Source organism: Copidosoma floridanum, unplaced genomic scaffold (genome assembly GCF_036245765.1).
Source record: "Copidosoma floridanum isolate Cflo_tuat_1 unplaced genomic scaffold, Cflo_Japanese_pri ptg000021l, whole genome shotgun sequence".
NCBI classification, from domain to species: Eukaryota; Metazoa; Arthropoda; class Insecta; order Hymenoptera; family Encyrtidae; genus Copidosoma; species Copidosoma floridanum.
Window position 1 is genome coordinate 24648514 of NW_028321898.1, and position 17790 is coordinate 24666303.

Below are 17790 nucleotides of genomic sequence, written 5' to 3' on the forward strand. Positions count from 1 at the left end.
TCTTTTCGCAAAAAGCCGTGGAACGTTTGGCGTGCGTCAAAAATCGTCCTGGGAATACATGACTGATGCACGAGAGCTCGAAATATACTCAAATGTTGCCTTCCGCGATATTTTGCATGAAGCATGGTTTGGTCCTGCACATTTTGTTTTCAAGCTTGGAAATCTCGAGGGTTTGACTGAAACTACGGTTTTGTTCCGTGTTTATTTGTTTAATATATTACCCATGACTACAGACTTTCATTTGCATCGAATTGTTGAGAAATATTGCAAACCAACGAGTAAAAAATTTACTCGCATGAATCTTGTGTGCAAGACCTTATGTTCATCGTAAAATAAATTTCTACAAGGTGAAAGGCCAACGTCGTGTCCCCTGATAGCTTTTCAGAGTTTCTTTTCTACTCGACTAATCCTACTTGTCTAGACAACAGGTATCGAACGCAACCAGTGAATACAAGCTTCGAAAACCCTTGAACTCCGGTGACAAAAAATGGCCATTACCTTTACAACGATACCATTAGTAGTGAGGAAAAAAAATGTACTTTTCTCTCGGATACCGCGAGATCTCGAGGATGCCGTGAACGGAGTCGTCAGTGCATACCGTGCATGCATAAACCTCGATACCCATGGTTTACAAGAATAACGTAGCTAAAAGTGGGATTCGGGTCATCTGCCTTTGTTTCGCGAGCACGAGCGTAAAAGGCAAGATGATACCTCGTGGAGGACCAGAAGGATAAGCCACGAGTTTATTGTAGCCGTTCGATGGATGATAAATTTCGTCCGATGGATTTTTATGCACGATAAATGCCCATGTGACGACGGCTTTTTCATTTTCTCCCTTCGTATTGCCACGGCGTTTAAGAGACTCCATGTAGAAGTGGCGGTGGATCCGACGATGTCAGATTTTACTACGTGAATTTTACGATCCGAGCAGCTAGTTAATAACAATATCAAGGGGTTTAATGGTGGAGAGCGAGCGCCGTTAAGAATCGAATGGCACGCGTGGCATTAAGGTTATTGGCAGCCCATGTCGTAAATGCGTTTCGCGGGACACTAACTCGATTTTTTTCTAAGAGATGCTTTATTAGGGCGGATGCAACATCCTGTTTGTGATTTAAAAAAATCGCGTAATTACAGTTCATAGATACACTTCTTTGAGTATACAGGAAATTAAAATTCGGTGTACAAATCCAACCCAATGGAGGTCCAGTACGGAAAAAGGCAATCGCTTGAAACATATCCTTTATTTTATATGCAAAACGTAGTAGAGGATTTGAGAGTGGCAGAAATAAATCAGGAGGATTTTTCATATTGCGTCGATGTCGCTGTATACGGGTATGGATAACGGCCCTCGATTTCGGCCAAAGTAAAATCGGCCATATCGAAGCCAGAGAGATTAAATGTCACATGCCCACGTGCCAAAAAAAAAAAAAAAAAAGTAAAAAAGTGGAAATAATTTATGAAGCCGGACGGCACCTGGTTTTCCGATCCTTCGTTATTTCGGCAAATGAATTTTTTTTTTTCTAATTTCAGAAGTAAAACAGATATCCCGAGGTATATTAAATATGTAAGCTTAATTAGTTTGTGGTGGGTGTAGCCATTCGTGATAGCAATCCCATTCGGTCGACATGGACAACCAAAGTGGACCGTTTCACGGAATTAATTCTTGTGTTAAAAAGACACGAGTGTCGGGTGATGTATCAAGTATGTCACTGTACAGTAGATTTCTTGTAATGTAGTGATTGAATGTAGTTAAAAAATTTGTCACGTATTATCCGATAATTCTTGCAAAATTTTATTTTCATCGTTAATATTATTTTTGCTTAAATTGCATAAACTCCAATACAAATATGTCTGAAATCACATAAATTTAGAGTACAGTAGTGTAACCCCTTGATGATGCGGCACTCAAAACTCACACCTTTATAATAAAAAAAAAGAATTTTTTTTTTAATTTTTTTGATGGACGCAAAATTATTCATAGCTACGTAATGAAACCATATACTTTTAAAATTATTTTGTAAAATTTATTTATAAGGCAATTATGCCACATACTATCCTGAAGCAAATATATGATGGTAACTTTACCGTAAGTGCGAGCCCAAGAAAATCTCTCCTTTCATCTTATCGACAAGATTAATATCACATTCCCCAAAAATAGCCTCAAAGCTGCTACATACGTATAACAAACGGCAAATTAGAGGGCTGTTTCTTACAACCCCTCGAGTGTAGTGTCAAAAGCTCGGTGCACCGCGTTAAAGCAGGCCAGTCACGACTCTGGCTTACCTCCTCTCTTCCTTTGCGCCAGTACTTTTACATCTCCTTTTCCCTTGCAAAGCGAGCACTACCGAAAGAATGTTATTACCTTCGAAGGATCAAAGTCGGTGCACACGCTTGCCTCCTTTCCGTTGGAATTTGAATATTGACGGTTGGAATTCGTCGCAACAGCATTTCGTCGTCCGAGAACGAAACGACAAAGAGACCTTCCTACTTTCTTTTTTTTTTTTCTTTTCCCTTGGAGTCACCTTTCACCAGCTCCTTCAAACGCGTATGCCTTCGGGATTTTCATTTCTCACTCGAGTGTTACTACTGCCGTCCCGGGTATGCAAAGCTCAAATGGCAATCAGGCAAGTATTCGATATTCACTTGCGGTGGCGCGCAAGATCGATCCGATTCAGCCCTGCTGGTTCTGCTGCACTGCACGCCAACTTGATAACCTTACGACGAAATTGTTGTTTTGTTCCGAAGCAAGATTAGTTAGAAGCAAGAAAACTATGGTCTTTAAGGTTTTCTTTTTTTTTTTTTTTTTTTTTTTTGTGGATTACAAGGATTCTTCGACAGTTGAGATCCACTGTTGGTGGTGTGATCACGTTTCACTGGTTCGAAATGGATTCGAGTGAAGTGAACTTACAGATACAATTAACAGTAACTTGCTCAACTTTCCCCTTCATTGTAGAAGAATTGAATTTTCATTGATATTTGTGAGATGTTGCGGTGATAAAAGCCATCAGCCACTCAATGGGATTGTATAAAAATCGCTTGAAACCAATAAAGTCATGATCAAGACATCAAGTAGATAGGTAAGCCCGGGCGATTAAACTGGTACCACGAGTTTCCTAAGGTACGACATCTGGAAGTGCAATTCGCCGAGCGTCCGTTTCATTAGAGAGTCGGGGGTTTTCTGTCTGTGACGCCGGTTTGCCTGTGCACGCAAACTTGGACCGAAGACGGCAAAACATCTTGGCCGAGGTACGGGCTTTCTCGAAAGGATACTGGCTGTGTAAGCGCGTTTACTTGAGCAATTTCGCTCGTCGACCATTTGCTATGCGTCCGAGGAGATACCCGCCTCGGTATTTGCTAGACTCACTGTATTTTAGCCTCGGAGACGTTTGCGTGGTTTTGCTGTCATTGTAGACATAACAAAGCCCTACCACTCACCTTATCAGATCAGTTTTATTAATTGCGGTGTATTTTGATCTCATGCATATTGTGACCCATAGTTTTCATCCAACTTATCCATACCCAAGGTTGTAGAGATCGATTTCACTTTGAGTTTGCCTTTCATACCCAGAGGATTATTAAATCCTATTTATAACAAGAGCAAACACAGATCCGCGTCTCTGCTTATTCCGGGATCGGGCGTCAAACTTCAATTTCTCGCCACCCGCATTTCATGGTGTCTGGCTCACGTCACTCATCGAGATCGGCACTTCAGGGGGGAGAGTTGCTTCTTGCCCCCCCTTTTCTTACTGTACGTGCAAAGCTCGCTCCCCCCCCCTCAGGAATGCGTTTTCCAGACCTTGAAGTGGCTGCTCGTCTTCCAAAACATCCGGAGCTCTCGACGTGAGCTTTCGCCAAACTCCCAATAAACGTCCTTCACAGGCCAAAGTGAGTGCGTTAGCTGCTACTCGGGAGAAGAGAGGGACAGGACGTGGACTTTGGATCCTGTGGGTGTAGTGGAAGAGTTATTCAATAGTCAACTAGATAAATGAGGTTTACTCATTTCGTTGTTAAGAAAAATTGTCTTCATCGGTATTTCGTTATCTCGCACTTATTCTGTTGTATGAATTTTTCATGACATTTCTTTGGTGCCAAGCGTGTTTTACTAAACGTCACGTACATTTTAGTTGAAATAGTTTGATAATGATTTGAATAACTAATGTCACAATCTAAGGTGTCAAACATCCAAAACTATCACGTATATACTCGATGAATAACAGAATTCTTATTAAAAAAGGTCCCGAAACTAAAACTGAGAAAGAGTACATGTATAGAAACTAATAAATACATAGGCGAGAAAGCAAAGATCAACAATACAGACATAAAGACAGTGAAACGATAGAGGAGCACAGATGAGAGGACATATTTGAAGTAGAAACAGATCAGCACTGGTGGAGATAGTTTAACTAGAGATATCGATGCAAAAGTAGAGGTGCAAGTTCATTAACTAAAAAAATACTCAACAACTTTATCACCATTAATTTGATGACAGATTTCACTTTGAGGAAAAACCGGAACTAAGAAATAATAAAACCATATCGTACATCATGTTCCAACTACATGTGTATGAGGGTTGGAGTGCTGGAAGGTTCAGCCGTACTAACACGTACATATGCGAATGGATATGATTACCGATAAACTCCATAAAACAATTTATATAATTGAAAAATTCTTTTCGGATACCAAAATAATATTTTTCTCTTATCTATCCAATAATGTCCGGTCATTAACTTTCTCTTGAAGAACGGAACATGATATGAAAAAAATGTACATTCCACTATGCTTGAGGAAACGGAAGTAATGTTAACAATACACTAATCTATTGATAATGAATTAATTAATTTAAAAACAGTTGTCGATTAATGAAATAAAAAGCATAAAAACAGAGGTCCCACGAAAAAACATCCGATATCGGTAAAAAGTTATAATTAAAACGCACTTCACAGAAAACTTTTCATGATAAAATAACAATGAAAAAAAAAAAAAAAAAAAAAAAAACTCGTTACATCGGCATTGTGCCGCGAACTATCGACATGACTGCATAATACTTGATAAAACATTAATAAACAACTAACCAATTAAAAAATAAAATAACGCAACAACAACAACAACGTTCCCCATCCCGTTTTCCAACATTATCCACATTCAAAGTGCATCGTTGTTACTTTCAGCACAAACGAGTTAACTCTCCCCTGTTTTCGTGCAAAATGTACGTGTGCAAACACACACACACGAGCACCAACACGCGCTGCAGGCCGTAGCGTTAATATTAATCATTATTTGAGGAATGCAATCGATAATACCCGCGCTCAACTTACCCGCTTCCCGTTTAGCGGGCCGTGGGGTCGAATAACGCGCTTATAAATACAACTCTCGTCATGAGCGTCGGATCGAGCCTTTGATGTATTGCGTCGAGAGTTCCGATCGATTGACTGCAAAATGAGCAGCCGTGTGGCAATCGGGGGGTGGCCGGGGTGCAAAAAATGCCTTTGTTTTTCGTGGGGCTCGTCGACACGGTGCACACCCACACGCGGCGCCTGTTGCGTTCGGTGCACCACATGGGTAGGGGGTGAAGTCTACTAGGTGTGTACATGTGTCCGTCGGAGCCTGTCAATGTTTCATTATTAATGCCTTTGTCTTTTTGGCCTTCCATCACAATTAACTCGTTTATAATTGCAAAAGCACCAGTACTCTGTGAATGATCGCATTTACGAGTGTTAAAACAGCATGTACACCTAGTGGATATTTCCTAAAGTTCAAAGTATACGTATCCATTTACTTTTCAATTAATTTTTCTACGCTTAAACCATACCTTCGTAAAAAGAGCTCATGGTGTTATTATTTTTGTGTCTCGTGAATGCTTGATACTTCAACCCTTTTGTCATATGTACCTATTGTTAAAATGTATGATAAATAATAAAACTTAAAAAATTTAACCGTACAAGGAAGAGTAGAATTAATTTTCGGTGGCGTATAACCTATTTTATGGGACGAATATTTTTGCTAATCTCTGATTAATCGGCAAAAACAAACGAATGGCGATAAGAAGTAAAATTTGAGCGAGCGTGAGCTTTTGTTTCCTCATCAATGCAGATGCTATCTAAATGTTTTACGATCCATTTGTTAGGAAGGATAAGCGCTCTATCCCAAGTTTTATGTTTTTTGAATGATCACACTGCCATTTGTTCTCGTCCCAGACTCGTGCGTTGTAGTCGCGCTAAATGTACCATAAATATGGAAAAAAAAAACACCTTTTGTTTTTCATTTTATGCAAAGATCACAGCTTTTCGGACAATGATGAAAAAAAGGCATTTATTTATTTTATGCGACTTTCCACAAAGAAGGAAAAAATTGATCACTTGAGTGAAGATTCACGGTAGACATAGCACTGACATTTGTTTTACCAACCATTACGAAAAGTCAGCTTTATTTATTTCCAACAAACTCCTTCTCGTGCCAGTGATGGGCCCGAAAAATAAAAGCCAAACCCAAGGCCGAAATCTCAAGCTTTGGCGTTTTTATTTATCCGCCGTTTCGAAGGCAGGAGGGAGCTTGCGCAAAAAGTAACTTTTGCACTAGCGGACGCGCAACGGCGAGAGGGTGGGTCAACCGCAGGGATGAACGAGAGAAAGGTATACGTTTGTAGGACTTGCCACGAAGCCCGAAGGAAGCGTGTGCGCAGGAAAGGGCGGCGATGGTTCTTGCGTGCGCTCAACGTCAAGGAGCCGCTGCTATCCGGGGATCTGGGGCTAAGTTTCGCGCGAGAGAGATGCGAGAAGAACACTGGAGATTCCAAGAGGACCAGACACACGCGTGAAAAGTTTGCCTTCCCGAATCCTCAGGCAAACGCTTCGGACAATGAATGAATAGGGAATGCCTGGTCGGTGGAAAAGTTGGACGTGGAGCTTCGGAGACGCAAACATATGGGTAACACTTGCCGTGTTTTTTTTTTCTTCCACCTCGAGAATTACGTAGAAGAAGCCGAAGGAGGGGTGAAGGTGGTATCAAGCAACGTCTTTTTCAAAACTATACCGTGCTTTTGTTTGAGCGCACTTGGATTTTCATAACGCTATGCAACGAACATGAATCTAAAATGTCAGTGCGGCATCATTGGTAAGAGTACACATGTATGTATAACAACTCGAGTTGCAACCCAACGTGTGGTTTTGCCGTCTCTATAACTGGCCATTGGCCACCTAATGGATACGTCTGAACGCGGTATTGGGCAGCCATGCGGTATAACGCTGGGAAGTCTCCAGGAGAGGGAAACAGAGAAAGGGATGAAAGAAAAAAAACCGAGCGTCTGAGGATTGTCTCGGTGTGCTGTTTTTGTCTCCTCTCTGCGTTATACGTATAGATATATCCGAGGAATCTGTTACGCTGGAAGCGATCGGCCGGCCACTAAGTATCAATCAAGATAAGAGGACGATAAATATCGCCTGGCTGGTACAGCGATCTCCAAGCGTACAATATTGTACAGTCCGTGTGTGTGTGACAATCGAAGGCCGAGCTCGGAGAAATCCAAGGATTCGATTGGTAATTGTTTTTTTTTCGGTTCGGTGGATCGTAATTTTACCAATAAATTCGTCAAACTATAAAGAAATGATGGGGATACCGTAGGGATCAAGAATCAGGGCAATTTCAAGGTATTTGTGGGGTCCCATTTCCAAATGATGATTTTGAAGACGTGCAAAATAGCTCAGATGATCCTTCACTCGTTGGTATTTTTTCTTGAATATTAAAGTGTCAGAATTGCGTGACTAATTTGTAACTGAAAGATAGATTTAGACGAAATTAAAATCTCGAAATGGGATTTTTTAACGATGGTAACCAAGTTTACCTTAGAGACAAGTTTGATACTTTAGTTACCGTAATCGCCTTGTTCTCAAGATTACAGATGCAGCTTTTGAAAAGAACCTCATGAAGCCTTCAGTACCCTATAAATTCCAACAAAACATAAAAAATGAGGTTGGTAGCAGTTCTAATTATACTTAGAGAAATATCCAAGTTGTGGCCTCAAACACATTCAAATCAACCGATCCTTCTAAATGATTTACAGTCGAAAAAATTATCCTCATCCATCCAAACCTATCCATTGACGGAGAAAAAAAAAAATTTCACCCACACGCGTACAAATAATTCAAGCTAGCAATGCAGGATAAAATAAAATACGTATAGGGACATGCGGTACGGCCCGAATGTTGCTACAGGTACGTACATCGAGAGCTGGCTGTTATAATTCCACTCAATTATCGGAAGAGGGGGAAGAGAGGAGGGTACGAGGTGCACTAATGGTCGCCTCTGTGGTTGACTCGTTTTCTCGTCGTCCACCCCGAACATCCATGATCATGACGACGACCATTTGGGGTACGGCATGTGTATACTGCACGCGTTTATGGTAGAAAGGAGAAGGGGGAGGATACAAAGGAAGGAAAACGATACGGGCGCTAACGATGACGAGCGTATTAAATTACTCTAATGAGCAAAACGCCTATCCACCTGATTCGCCTCTTGTACATTGATCAGCACACGTCAGGACCCTCTCCCCTTTCTCTAATGTATGTTCAGCGTAGGGGGATGTCAAGGGGGATGGATTAATGTGTGTTCGTGATTAGTGACTGATAGGGTTTAAGAGGAACCCATCGATAAAAATAAGAGCTCGATTCGGCACAGTGTGATGCTCAGGTTGGACAGATACGTGTGGTTATTCTTCTATGATCTTAGCTTTTAAGATTATTTGTGATTCGATTTTGAAACGAGTACATTGACTTCAAGAGCTTCCTGCTCGAGTTTTGTTTATTTGATTGTATTAATTTTAACCATGTTTTGAGAGTTTATCATTTCGTACTTTAGATTTGGCGTCCTTTTTAATTACTGTCCAATTTCAGTTGTTCTATTACTTAACTGTTTTATTTAATCAAGGTACAACCTTGACTGCCATAGATGTGTACCGTTGCACAGGAAATACTCTCTGTTTGCACACCAATGCCAACGCCACTGCTCAGCAGTCGAGTATTTGTCGTTTAATTACGCAGATAGCCACCACTTTGATTTTCCTGGATGACACGTCTGGCAGTTTGTTACCTCATACTCCCTCTTCCAACCTTTGCTCTAACGCCATGCTGTTCGGTTGAGTTTTGAGCATCTTGAAAATTGAATCCATTAACAAATGTAGAATTTAAAGCATTAATAAATACATACGAAATACTGGAATATTCCAATGTCACGAAAATGTTGGTTGTTTCTTGGATAAAATGATAGCGGGGGGGGGGACAGATAGATTCAACCTTGCTTCAGCGTAAATAGATTCGATAATAGGAGGTGCACAGTACAAACAGCAGTCAGGAGCGAGCTTAGACAAGCAATGTTAAGAGCATAGTTGCCTGGTACACATAGTATGTAACAAGTAGTAGCAGCAGTGGTGGCAGCTGCTGGTGTTTCTCAACGACAAACAAATGCCACGTTAACGGCAGTGTGCAATCACTACATCTAATTACGGGACAAATCATACTCGTGTAAACATCCGGTGGTGATGGTATAGATCATATGTATAGGTGTATGCTGTCTTACTTCCTCGTTGTTTGATTTGAGTGTTCTTAAAGTTCATTTACTTTGCGAATTGGGTTATTGGCAACAATTATAAATCTTTTTTAGAGACTTGATTAGAAGGGAAATAAGTAAAGGATCAAAAGAGAGAAAAGACAAAAGTGTATACCTGCAGGTTTGTCGTGACAAAGTCAGAATGAAAATTATCATTACGAATGTGGTTTTATTAAAAAAAAAGCCAACAGTTCTTTCTTAAATAAACTTATCATCATTTAGCCCCATGTGGTCTCTTTTAAGTTTAATTTTAACTAAATTATTTGTTTTCTTTCTTTCAGGAAATGAAAGTCAACTGGACTACGTCACCTGGAAATCAACCGAAACAGGACACAAGCAGTGAGTGATTTTACATACATATATATTTCTAATTATCTAGCTTCGTGAATCATTCATGAGTTATTTATTCAATCATTTTTTTTTCCTAATTTAGAACATACGATTATTCAATGGTAAATGACGTTAAAACCTGATGTCGGTTTAACGACTGATGGAAATGACTTTAAAAAGAAAGAAAAAGTTTATTATTCCCATTTGCAAAAAAAAAAAAAACTTCTAAATAAATAAAAAAGGCCCACATGTTTTCTCGAGCTAACGCATAACCGTATACCTGAACGTTTTAGGTTCCATCTCCAGATTATATCCATCCGGCGAGCCATCAGTTCCGTAAAAGCTTGCTATTTCCTGAACCCCAACCGAGACGTTATTTTGCATTTACTCGTCCGCTCATACACCCACACATAAACACACACACACACACACACACACATGCCGCGAAACTGCCACTTCCTTATTCTTAACGGAGAAGAGCTCCTTTAGTATTAAAGTGCCTCGAGAGCACGATCGTAAGCGCTACCATTGTCCCACCTCGCACTTGTGTGAATTCTCGTTTTCCGATACTTATGCGACTTTCAGTCCATGAGCGTGTGCACCACGTATGGAGTTAGCATTTGAGACTCTGGTCAGTTTTTATTAGCTTTTAAAAACCGGGCATGTTAGTAATGGTATTAGTGGAATAAACGTTCATCGTAGGAAGAAGGAAATGCATCAAAATATCGTTCCGGAGTGTGTATAAATCTTTACTCTATTCGGATTAAAAAACAAAAAGTAATGAAGAAAGGCACTAACACAAAATGATAAACCTTGAGACACTGGCAACTAAGTGCTGTAATTTTACTGGGTAACGCAATATTGCCCAATTTAGCACATACTTTTTAATCTGAGTGATTTTTTTTACAGCTGCATTAAAAAATTATAAAATTACAAAATATGTTAAAATTTTTTAATTTTTTAACACACTTGTAACTATCCCATCCATCAAATTATTCATTACTAACTGCATAGTTGTCCCATAAGAGCACGTGAAAAGTAAAGCACTTATTCTTTAAAAGATTCATTTATCATTTATTATGAATAGACAACATTTTTAAGACACAAGTAATAACACAGTTATCTCAAGAGCAACAACTTTCATAATGTCTTACACGAAAAAAAATTTTTTCTTCTGTCCTAGAGTTCATGAAACTATTTTCTTATACTGTAGAAAGAAGATACGAAAATGTCCCGTTGAGAGAAAAAAGCCAAAAAAGAAATGATGTGTGGAACGAAAAAGTCATCCTTAGTTTTATGTTCGTTTGATGCCTACATCCACGGACCCTTACCCCTTACTATGTCGTGCACACTCGCAGAGATCAGCAATATTTAACTCAGTTGGTCTGAAAATTTTCTCTTTTTACGGACTTGTAAAACTAGAGACGAGCACATGGGACCCTCCTGACATCTCGCCTACTTTTTCCTTCCATCTATACTTGCTGCTCCTATTTCGTCATTACATGGGTTTTATTACGCTTTCAAAATGTACCTTCAAAAATGTTGGATTGAGTTTTCTGTTACTCGGTACGGTTTTTTTTTATTTTATTTTTTTTATCTTCGATGTTTAAATATTATTCATTAAAAATGAAATTTGGGTACGAATGTTTTAAACGACAGAAGAAAGCGTGGCAAAACAACTGATTGAAAGCTATTAACGCCAGAAAATTCGATATTTCTGGCACGCCTCTACTGTAAACCTCGTATGAACGACGTATCCGAGAGAAGGAGGTGTCGATGAAGTCTTTAGTAAAAAAACTAATACTCGACGTCACACATATCCAACAGTAAATAAAACCACAAACAAACGACAAAGTCTACCCACGTCAAGAAAAAACCATGACCAAGAAAGTTTCACACTTATTGGCTCAGATAAATGTCAGCGCCGGCGCGAAGCGATGACCACCACGAAAAGCTCTCTAACGATCCCGGGGGACATCAATATGTAGAGCCACGCGAGTGCCTCCCTTCAAAGATCCTCAAAGTGACTCGGAAGATCCCTCCTTTTTTCTTCTCTCTCTTTTATTTGTTGCGGCTGCATTCAAGTGCGAATATCCACTTCCTCCAGGAGCCTTGATGGAGTGCCCACGTGTATCATCACAGCGGGCTCGAAAAGTTCTGACAGCGACCGCACAAAGTTCCGGAAGGGGATCATCGGATAAACCCACTCCGGGCTTTCTTATTCCCACTCGAGCCTGCACCGAGGGTACATTCTCCCACTTTGGTGCATCGCTCGTCAACTCGACCCTGGATCCATGAAACTGCCGACAATTGAGTTCCATCCGGCTATTGATAATTGGCTGGAACGAGTATTTTCGAAATGAGCTGAGCACCACGGCAAAGGACGAACGTATACGTGCCCCGAGCGCATCGGTATATAGTCCGAGGCAATCATAAACGCGCTTGTTAACTCGTGCATTATAAATCGAGGGGCTGGAGAGGCCGTTTGCGCGAACAAAGACCCGGAGAGACAAACATACGCTCTCGCGAGAGAGAACAGAAGCGTTGGATGTTGTTGTTGTATAGGTGTGGACGTGTACAGGTAGCAAGAGCCAACGGATGGACTCTTGGCTATTCCGTTTGTAGTTGCGTTGGGGAAGAAGGGTGCTGTTTTCGCATTAGGCCGTGACTCTGCGCAGCTTCCCCTTACTCCAAAAGCCTCACTCTAGTTTCCATCCCAAAGTTGTGGGTGTGCATCAACTGTTCTACTAAAAATTGTACTAGTTGAACAGTTTTTTATTTCTATGCCCCATTTTTATAACAAAACTGTTTATCTTCGACATGCCTTTGGAAGAATCGATCCACCGAGTTGATTATTTTCGTGTAACCATGCCAACAAAGTCTTCGTTCACGAGCTGTCTAACGCACCTGCCGGCGTTATTAACAGAAAATGAAGACTCATCTGGCTTGTCCGCGCCTTCGAGCCAACTGGAATTGTTTTACTTTTGCACGTCAGGTTTACTTTCCATCCGTCGAGTTTCAACTTGAATTCTCTCTCTCTCTCTCTCTCTCTCTCTCTCTCTGTTGCCCCAAGGAGCTTCAGTGCATAGTCGGCTGAGCTGACTTTAGGTGCGCTGAACACATCGGGGTGGCCAAACAATAAGTTCTCAAACGGTTGCGAAGCACTTGGTGAAATTGCTGTCCTGTACGTAAGTTTCGAGTGCAAGGAAAAATTGTTTTTTTTTTCCAATAACCCTACCCTCGTATCGGGTTGTCGTGTAAGCGAAAATATTTCATTTTGGTCCTTTTCGGATTATTTTTTTTTCTCCCGAGTGGCCCAATAACACAGCGATCCGCGAATCTCGGTCGCACACGGGCGTTTTCATCAAGCACACTCGAGTGGAGAAGCAGCGAAAGCTCGCTCACCTGCTGCCAATCAGCTGCGCGCAATCACGGGAAAAACCATTTCTAGGCGTGATTTCGCGCGCGCGGCTTCAAGGGTAGCCGAATGTGTTCGACTCGTTGGAGTGCACCTACTTTTGGTGAGGTTTTTTTTTTTTTTTTTTTTTTCTGCTATTGAGATGAATATACGAGCTAGTGCGAGGAAATCATTTTTTTTAGTGGACACTGAGACTGCATGGTTCGGATTTTGTTCGTTTTATGATGCAATAAATCAAAATTTTGGAAACTTTAATCCAAACACCTGAAGTACATCAATTTTTAGGACCATTTGTTACTCGTAAGCGAATTTTCCGAAAATTGAAAGAAGAATTCAGATTGATGAAGAGTAAAATTGTTACGTAAAACGTGTAAGAGCTCTTCAATAAGATTCACCAAGTTGAGAAGTCAAAAGTAGCTCGAGATAACTTTTTAAATTTGCGATTTAAAAAGAAATTTATACAATTTCCAGTTATTTAAAAAGGCATCCAGTTATCTGAGCTAATCTGTTACAACGTCTAGAATAATACATTTTTTTCAGGAGGAAAATTTTTTTTTAAGGAAACAGAAATAAGTTCTACTTCTTTTCCCATTTCTATGAACTTCTCTTGTTAGTTTATTCAACATGCCTTCATGGATTCGGGTACTAATTGACGAGTCATATAATAAATTAATCAATCTACACCTATGTGCGGTTATGGTAATGATGAATTAAAAATTAAATGTAATTTGTTAGAAACAGTTTATCAACTACCCAACTCTAGATAAAATTTAATTTTCAGCCTCGAGCTTTGCTCTCAAATGATTACAATAATAATCGTGCCAAGGGTTGATTAATTTTTCGATTAAAAATAGATCAACGTCCAAAACCTTCAAATATTCCAATTAACCCGAAAAATCTAACGGTGGGAGAGGAGGGAAGGGCAAAAGTGTGGCGTTGTTTGGAGATTTAATGAAAATTGCGTAAATTAGTCGGTGTATACATGTATGTACGTGTAAGCATCATGTAGTAGGTGTTGGAAATTCAAGATGGATAAAGTCGTTATTGGTATTCGAAAAATTTTAAATACAAATGTATTAGAAAAAAGAAAATTTTTTTCGAATAAAATACAAATCAATTTTGTTAAAAATAACTTTTGACGTTGATAATTACGTGTGTTTGTAATTATTTTGACAAATATTAAAAATATTTGAATTTAAATGTTTTATATTCATTCAGTGGACTTAAATTCAAAAAAACTTAAATTTCTTTATTTTTTAAAAATGTTTTAATCATTTACTGAAATAGTAGTTTTCCTACGAGTTTGAAAAGTCTCTGTTTGCGAACCGAGAGGTTTGCGGACCGAGCCGAAGGCGAGGTCCGTAACGAGGTTCGTAAAGGAGACTTTTCGAACGAGTTCCGGAAAACTGCTTTTTCGCCCGAGGAAGTACCAGCCTCCTAAAACCACCCGAGGGCGGAAAAATAATTAAACAATTTTATTCAAACTGATACCTTAGAACAGGTTGTAATAGCTTCTATTATTAATTTAAACAGTTGAAATAAATTATCAATAACATTTGTATTTAATGAAAATTATTGATAATACATGGTAGTCAAAATGAATCTCCAATGACTTTTTTGTTTGATTGACGTAATTCAAAAAAATTATCTATTGTTTTTGTGTTTTATTGAAAATTACTTGGAAAACTTATTAATTACTCTTGCATTTGACACAGGTGATTTATATTTAAATTGACTGGTTAATTTAGTTAAAGTATTGGTCAATTATATTCTTTTATATTGAATATTGTATTTAAATTAACGAAATTGAGACGTTGTATTTGAAATAAAATATATTTCATGATTAAAAAATTAAAAAGAAATAATAAATTTTCCAATACAGTTTATTTAATATTACTTTCTGATAACCCTAATTGATGTATTTTATGAAGTAATTGAATAATGTGATCAAAATCCAAATAAATAACTTAATAGCATTTGAAATTTTTTAAATACAGACCATTTTCTGAAAGAAGGGAGGATTATTCACCCATGAAGTCAAAAGTTTCGAAGTAATCCTATTAGAGGGTCATTCAACATTTAAATAATAAAATAGGACTCAGACGTGTATCGAAGTGGTAATTAAAATTACACTTGTTTTTCAAAACATTATTTTTTGGATTAAAACTTTTACTAAAATCTTAGGATTATTATCTAAACATATTTCCATTCCTAAAGAAATTTACTTCACAAATTGCTTCAAAAAACAAATATGAAGACTTTAAATTATGTTGTATTGGTATTTTATGTTATCGTAACAGATGCATGGTTTTTCAAATAAAGTTCAATGAGTTTCTTATTCATCAATTAAACTGTTACTTACTTTTTGGCATTAAAAAATAAAATATTCTTCCTAAGACTAGTTGATTTTAGGTTAATTTTGATATGTGGGTCTAAACTATTCCACTGATTAAACATCTCATAAAATAAAAAGTTTTAACTATAACGGCATGTTGTTAAATAAAGTCTTACCTTTCAGACGTCGGTTGATGCAATGGAACAAATCTGAAACACTTGGTTTTCGAAAATAATTAACGCAACTTGCTAAGTACTACACAAAATTAAAAAAAAATAAAGCACCACAGGCTGGTGCAGCTGCCACTGTTGGCTTCACAATTCCGCAAGCAAATTTCTCCCTTCCAACCGAAGTGGTCATTTATATTCTAATTTTTAAAAACCTGAAGTGGTCACTTGTTTTCTTATTGTGATTAAATACATATCTCTCGCCGATTTGGAAGAAACCATTGACTCTTACAAACAACAATATCTTATCATCGGACACTGTATTCGCGAACCGGAGTCTGCAAAATCATTGCAATATTTATCTCTGAGTAACCCTTCGGGGTAATTCTTATCAATGATTGAGCAACGCTACAATCGTTGTCATAGGCAACGATATTAAATTTGGAAAGGTTATATCATCTTTTCGGCATTACACGTGTACATTTCACGGATAAAAGTCCAAGATTAGTTAAAATTAAACGAAGAGAATAAATAAAAACTATTCGCCTTGAGAAAAAAGGAGGCTTTGGCTGTAGAAAAATTATTTTTATGATTTTGAAAGCATGATGGTATTTTTTTTTTATTTTTGCAAGAAAATTTTTTATCGACAAATTAAAGTGTCTGCTTCTAAAATTGGTGTTTTGTGAGGCATTGGATGTAGATTTTCGTATATCCATGTATAGTAAATAAGTAATTTGACACGTGCAATTTCATTTTATTCATAACCATGTAGACAAGGTTTTCCTCAAGTACTTATTATATCGAGCAGTCACGTATACTTGAGTGGTTATGCTCATTTGCAAATTATCTAATGAGGACTCGGACCAATAAACCTTGTTTATTTTTTATTTTCAAGCTCGTTTGATATCTCTGGTTTAATAACACGTGATTTTAATTTTAGTTAAATCACGTAATTACGTAACAGCCCCTTTTTTAACGAAAAGACGCCTGATAACCTTTTACAATGAATTACAGCATCAAATGTAGCCAGAGTTTCATAGTCACGTTCACTCCTCGATCAATTAAGTTACGCTATCTTTTGACAAAGACAAGCACGTGAAGCAAAAATGTGACAAAGGAACCCTTGATGTTCTTTGAGCCAGAAATTGATTATACTCAAAGAACTGACGCTTGTACTTTTCCACTGTATGATGTAACGTAGCGATGTTGTAAGCTAATAATGATAAAATTTTATCACAATTTGTCAATTTAATGAGATACATGATGTGAAAAAAAAAAAAAATTTTTAAATCGCAGAGAAAAAAGGGGCACCTACATCAAGATTAAATAAAATGATATTTCAAATTCTGAGCAATTTCAATCGGTACCTTGGAAACTAAACTTTCCAGCAAATAATCGGTATGCTATTCTCAATTTACTGTAAGATGGGGTACCACAGTTACTTGGTCATCAGTGAGATATGATCACAGACTCTCATCACGAGGTTCTTGTCAGGACATCCAACTGCATTCAGCTTCTATACATTATTTCCATCTATTTAGCATTACCCAAAAATTTTTTACGCATCGTCATAAAAAACCATCCATACACATCGTTTTTCTAATCAACGCCTTTTCTTCTTCGTGTTCTCCCACCTGTACCTATTTTAATGTTGTTCCATGCAGTAATTACTTTAATAACGAATGCAAATTGAGAAAAAAAAAAAAAAAAAAAAAAAAAAAAAAAAAAAAAAAGAATCACAAGCTGGATTTATGTGGATCCGTGAATGGGTGCCTGTCCACCCAATAGGCATAGTCCGGCTAAACATCCCTCCCAGGAGAGTAATAAGTCAGGGGGCACAAGTGAATCGAGTTTTTCTTGAGGGAATCGCTCGAGAGCATCTGTGATGGTCCTCAATAGGGGCCACTCACTCCACGGACTCTACAATTGTGACGTGTATATTC

The 17790-nt window shown here is 38.4% G+C and overlaps 2 protein-coding genes across 2 annotated transcripts in view; one reads left to right on the forward strand and one right to left on the reverse strand.

Moving 5' to 3' along the window:
• LOC106637847 (phenoloxidase-activating factor 2-like) overlaps window positions 1-15998 on the reverse strand; it is a 44157-nt gene extending 28159 nt beyond the window's left edge. The window contains exon 1 of the mRNA XM_023391399.2: window positions 15857-15998. The gene's annotated coding sequence lies outside the window, so the exon portion shown is untranslated. The remainder of the gene's footprint in view (window positions 1-15856) is intronic.
• LOC106637909 (cytotoxic granule associated RNA binding protein TIA1) overlaps window positions 1-17790 on the forward strand; it is a 539236-nt gene that overhangs the window by 205104 nt on the left and 316342 nt on the right. The window contains exon 2 of the mRNA XM_089594255.1: window positions 9879-9936. Within this exon, the coding sequence (XP_089450381.1) occupies window positions 9879-9936 (58 nt within the window). The remainder of the gene's footprint in view (window positions 1-9878; window positions 9937-17790) is intronic.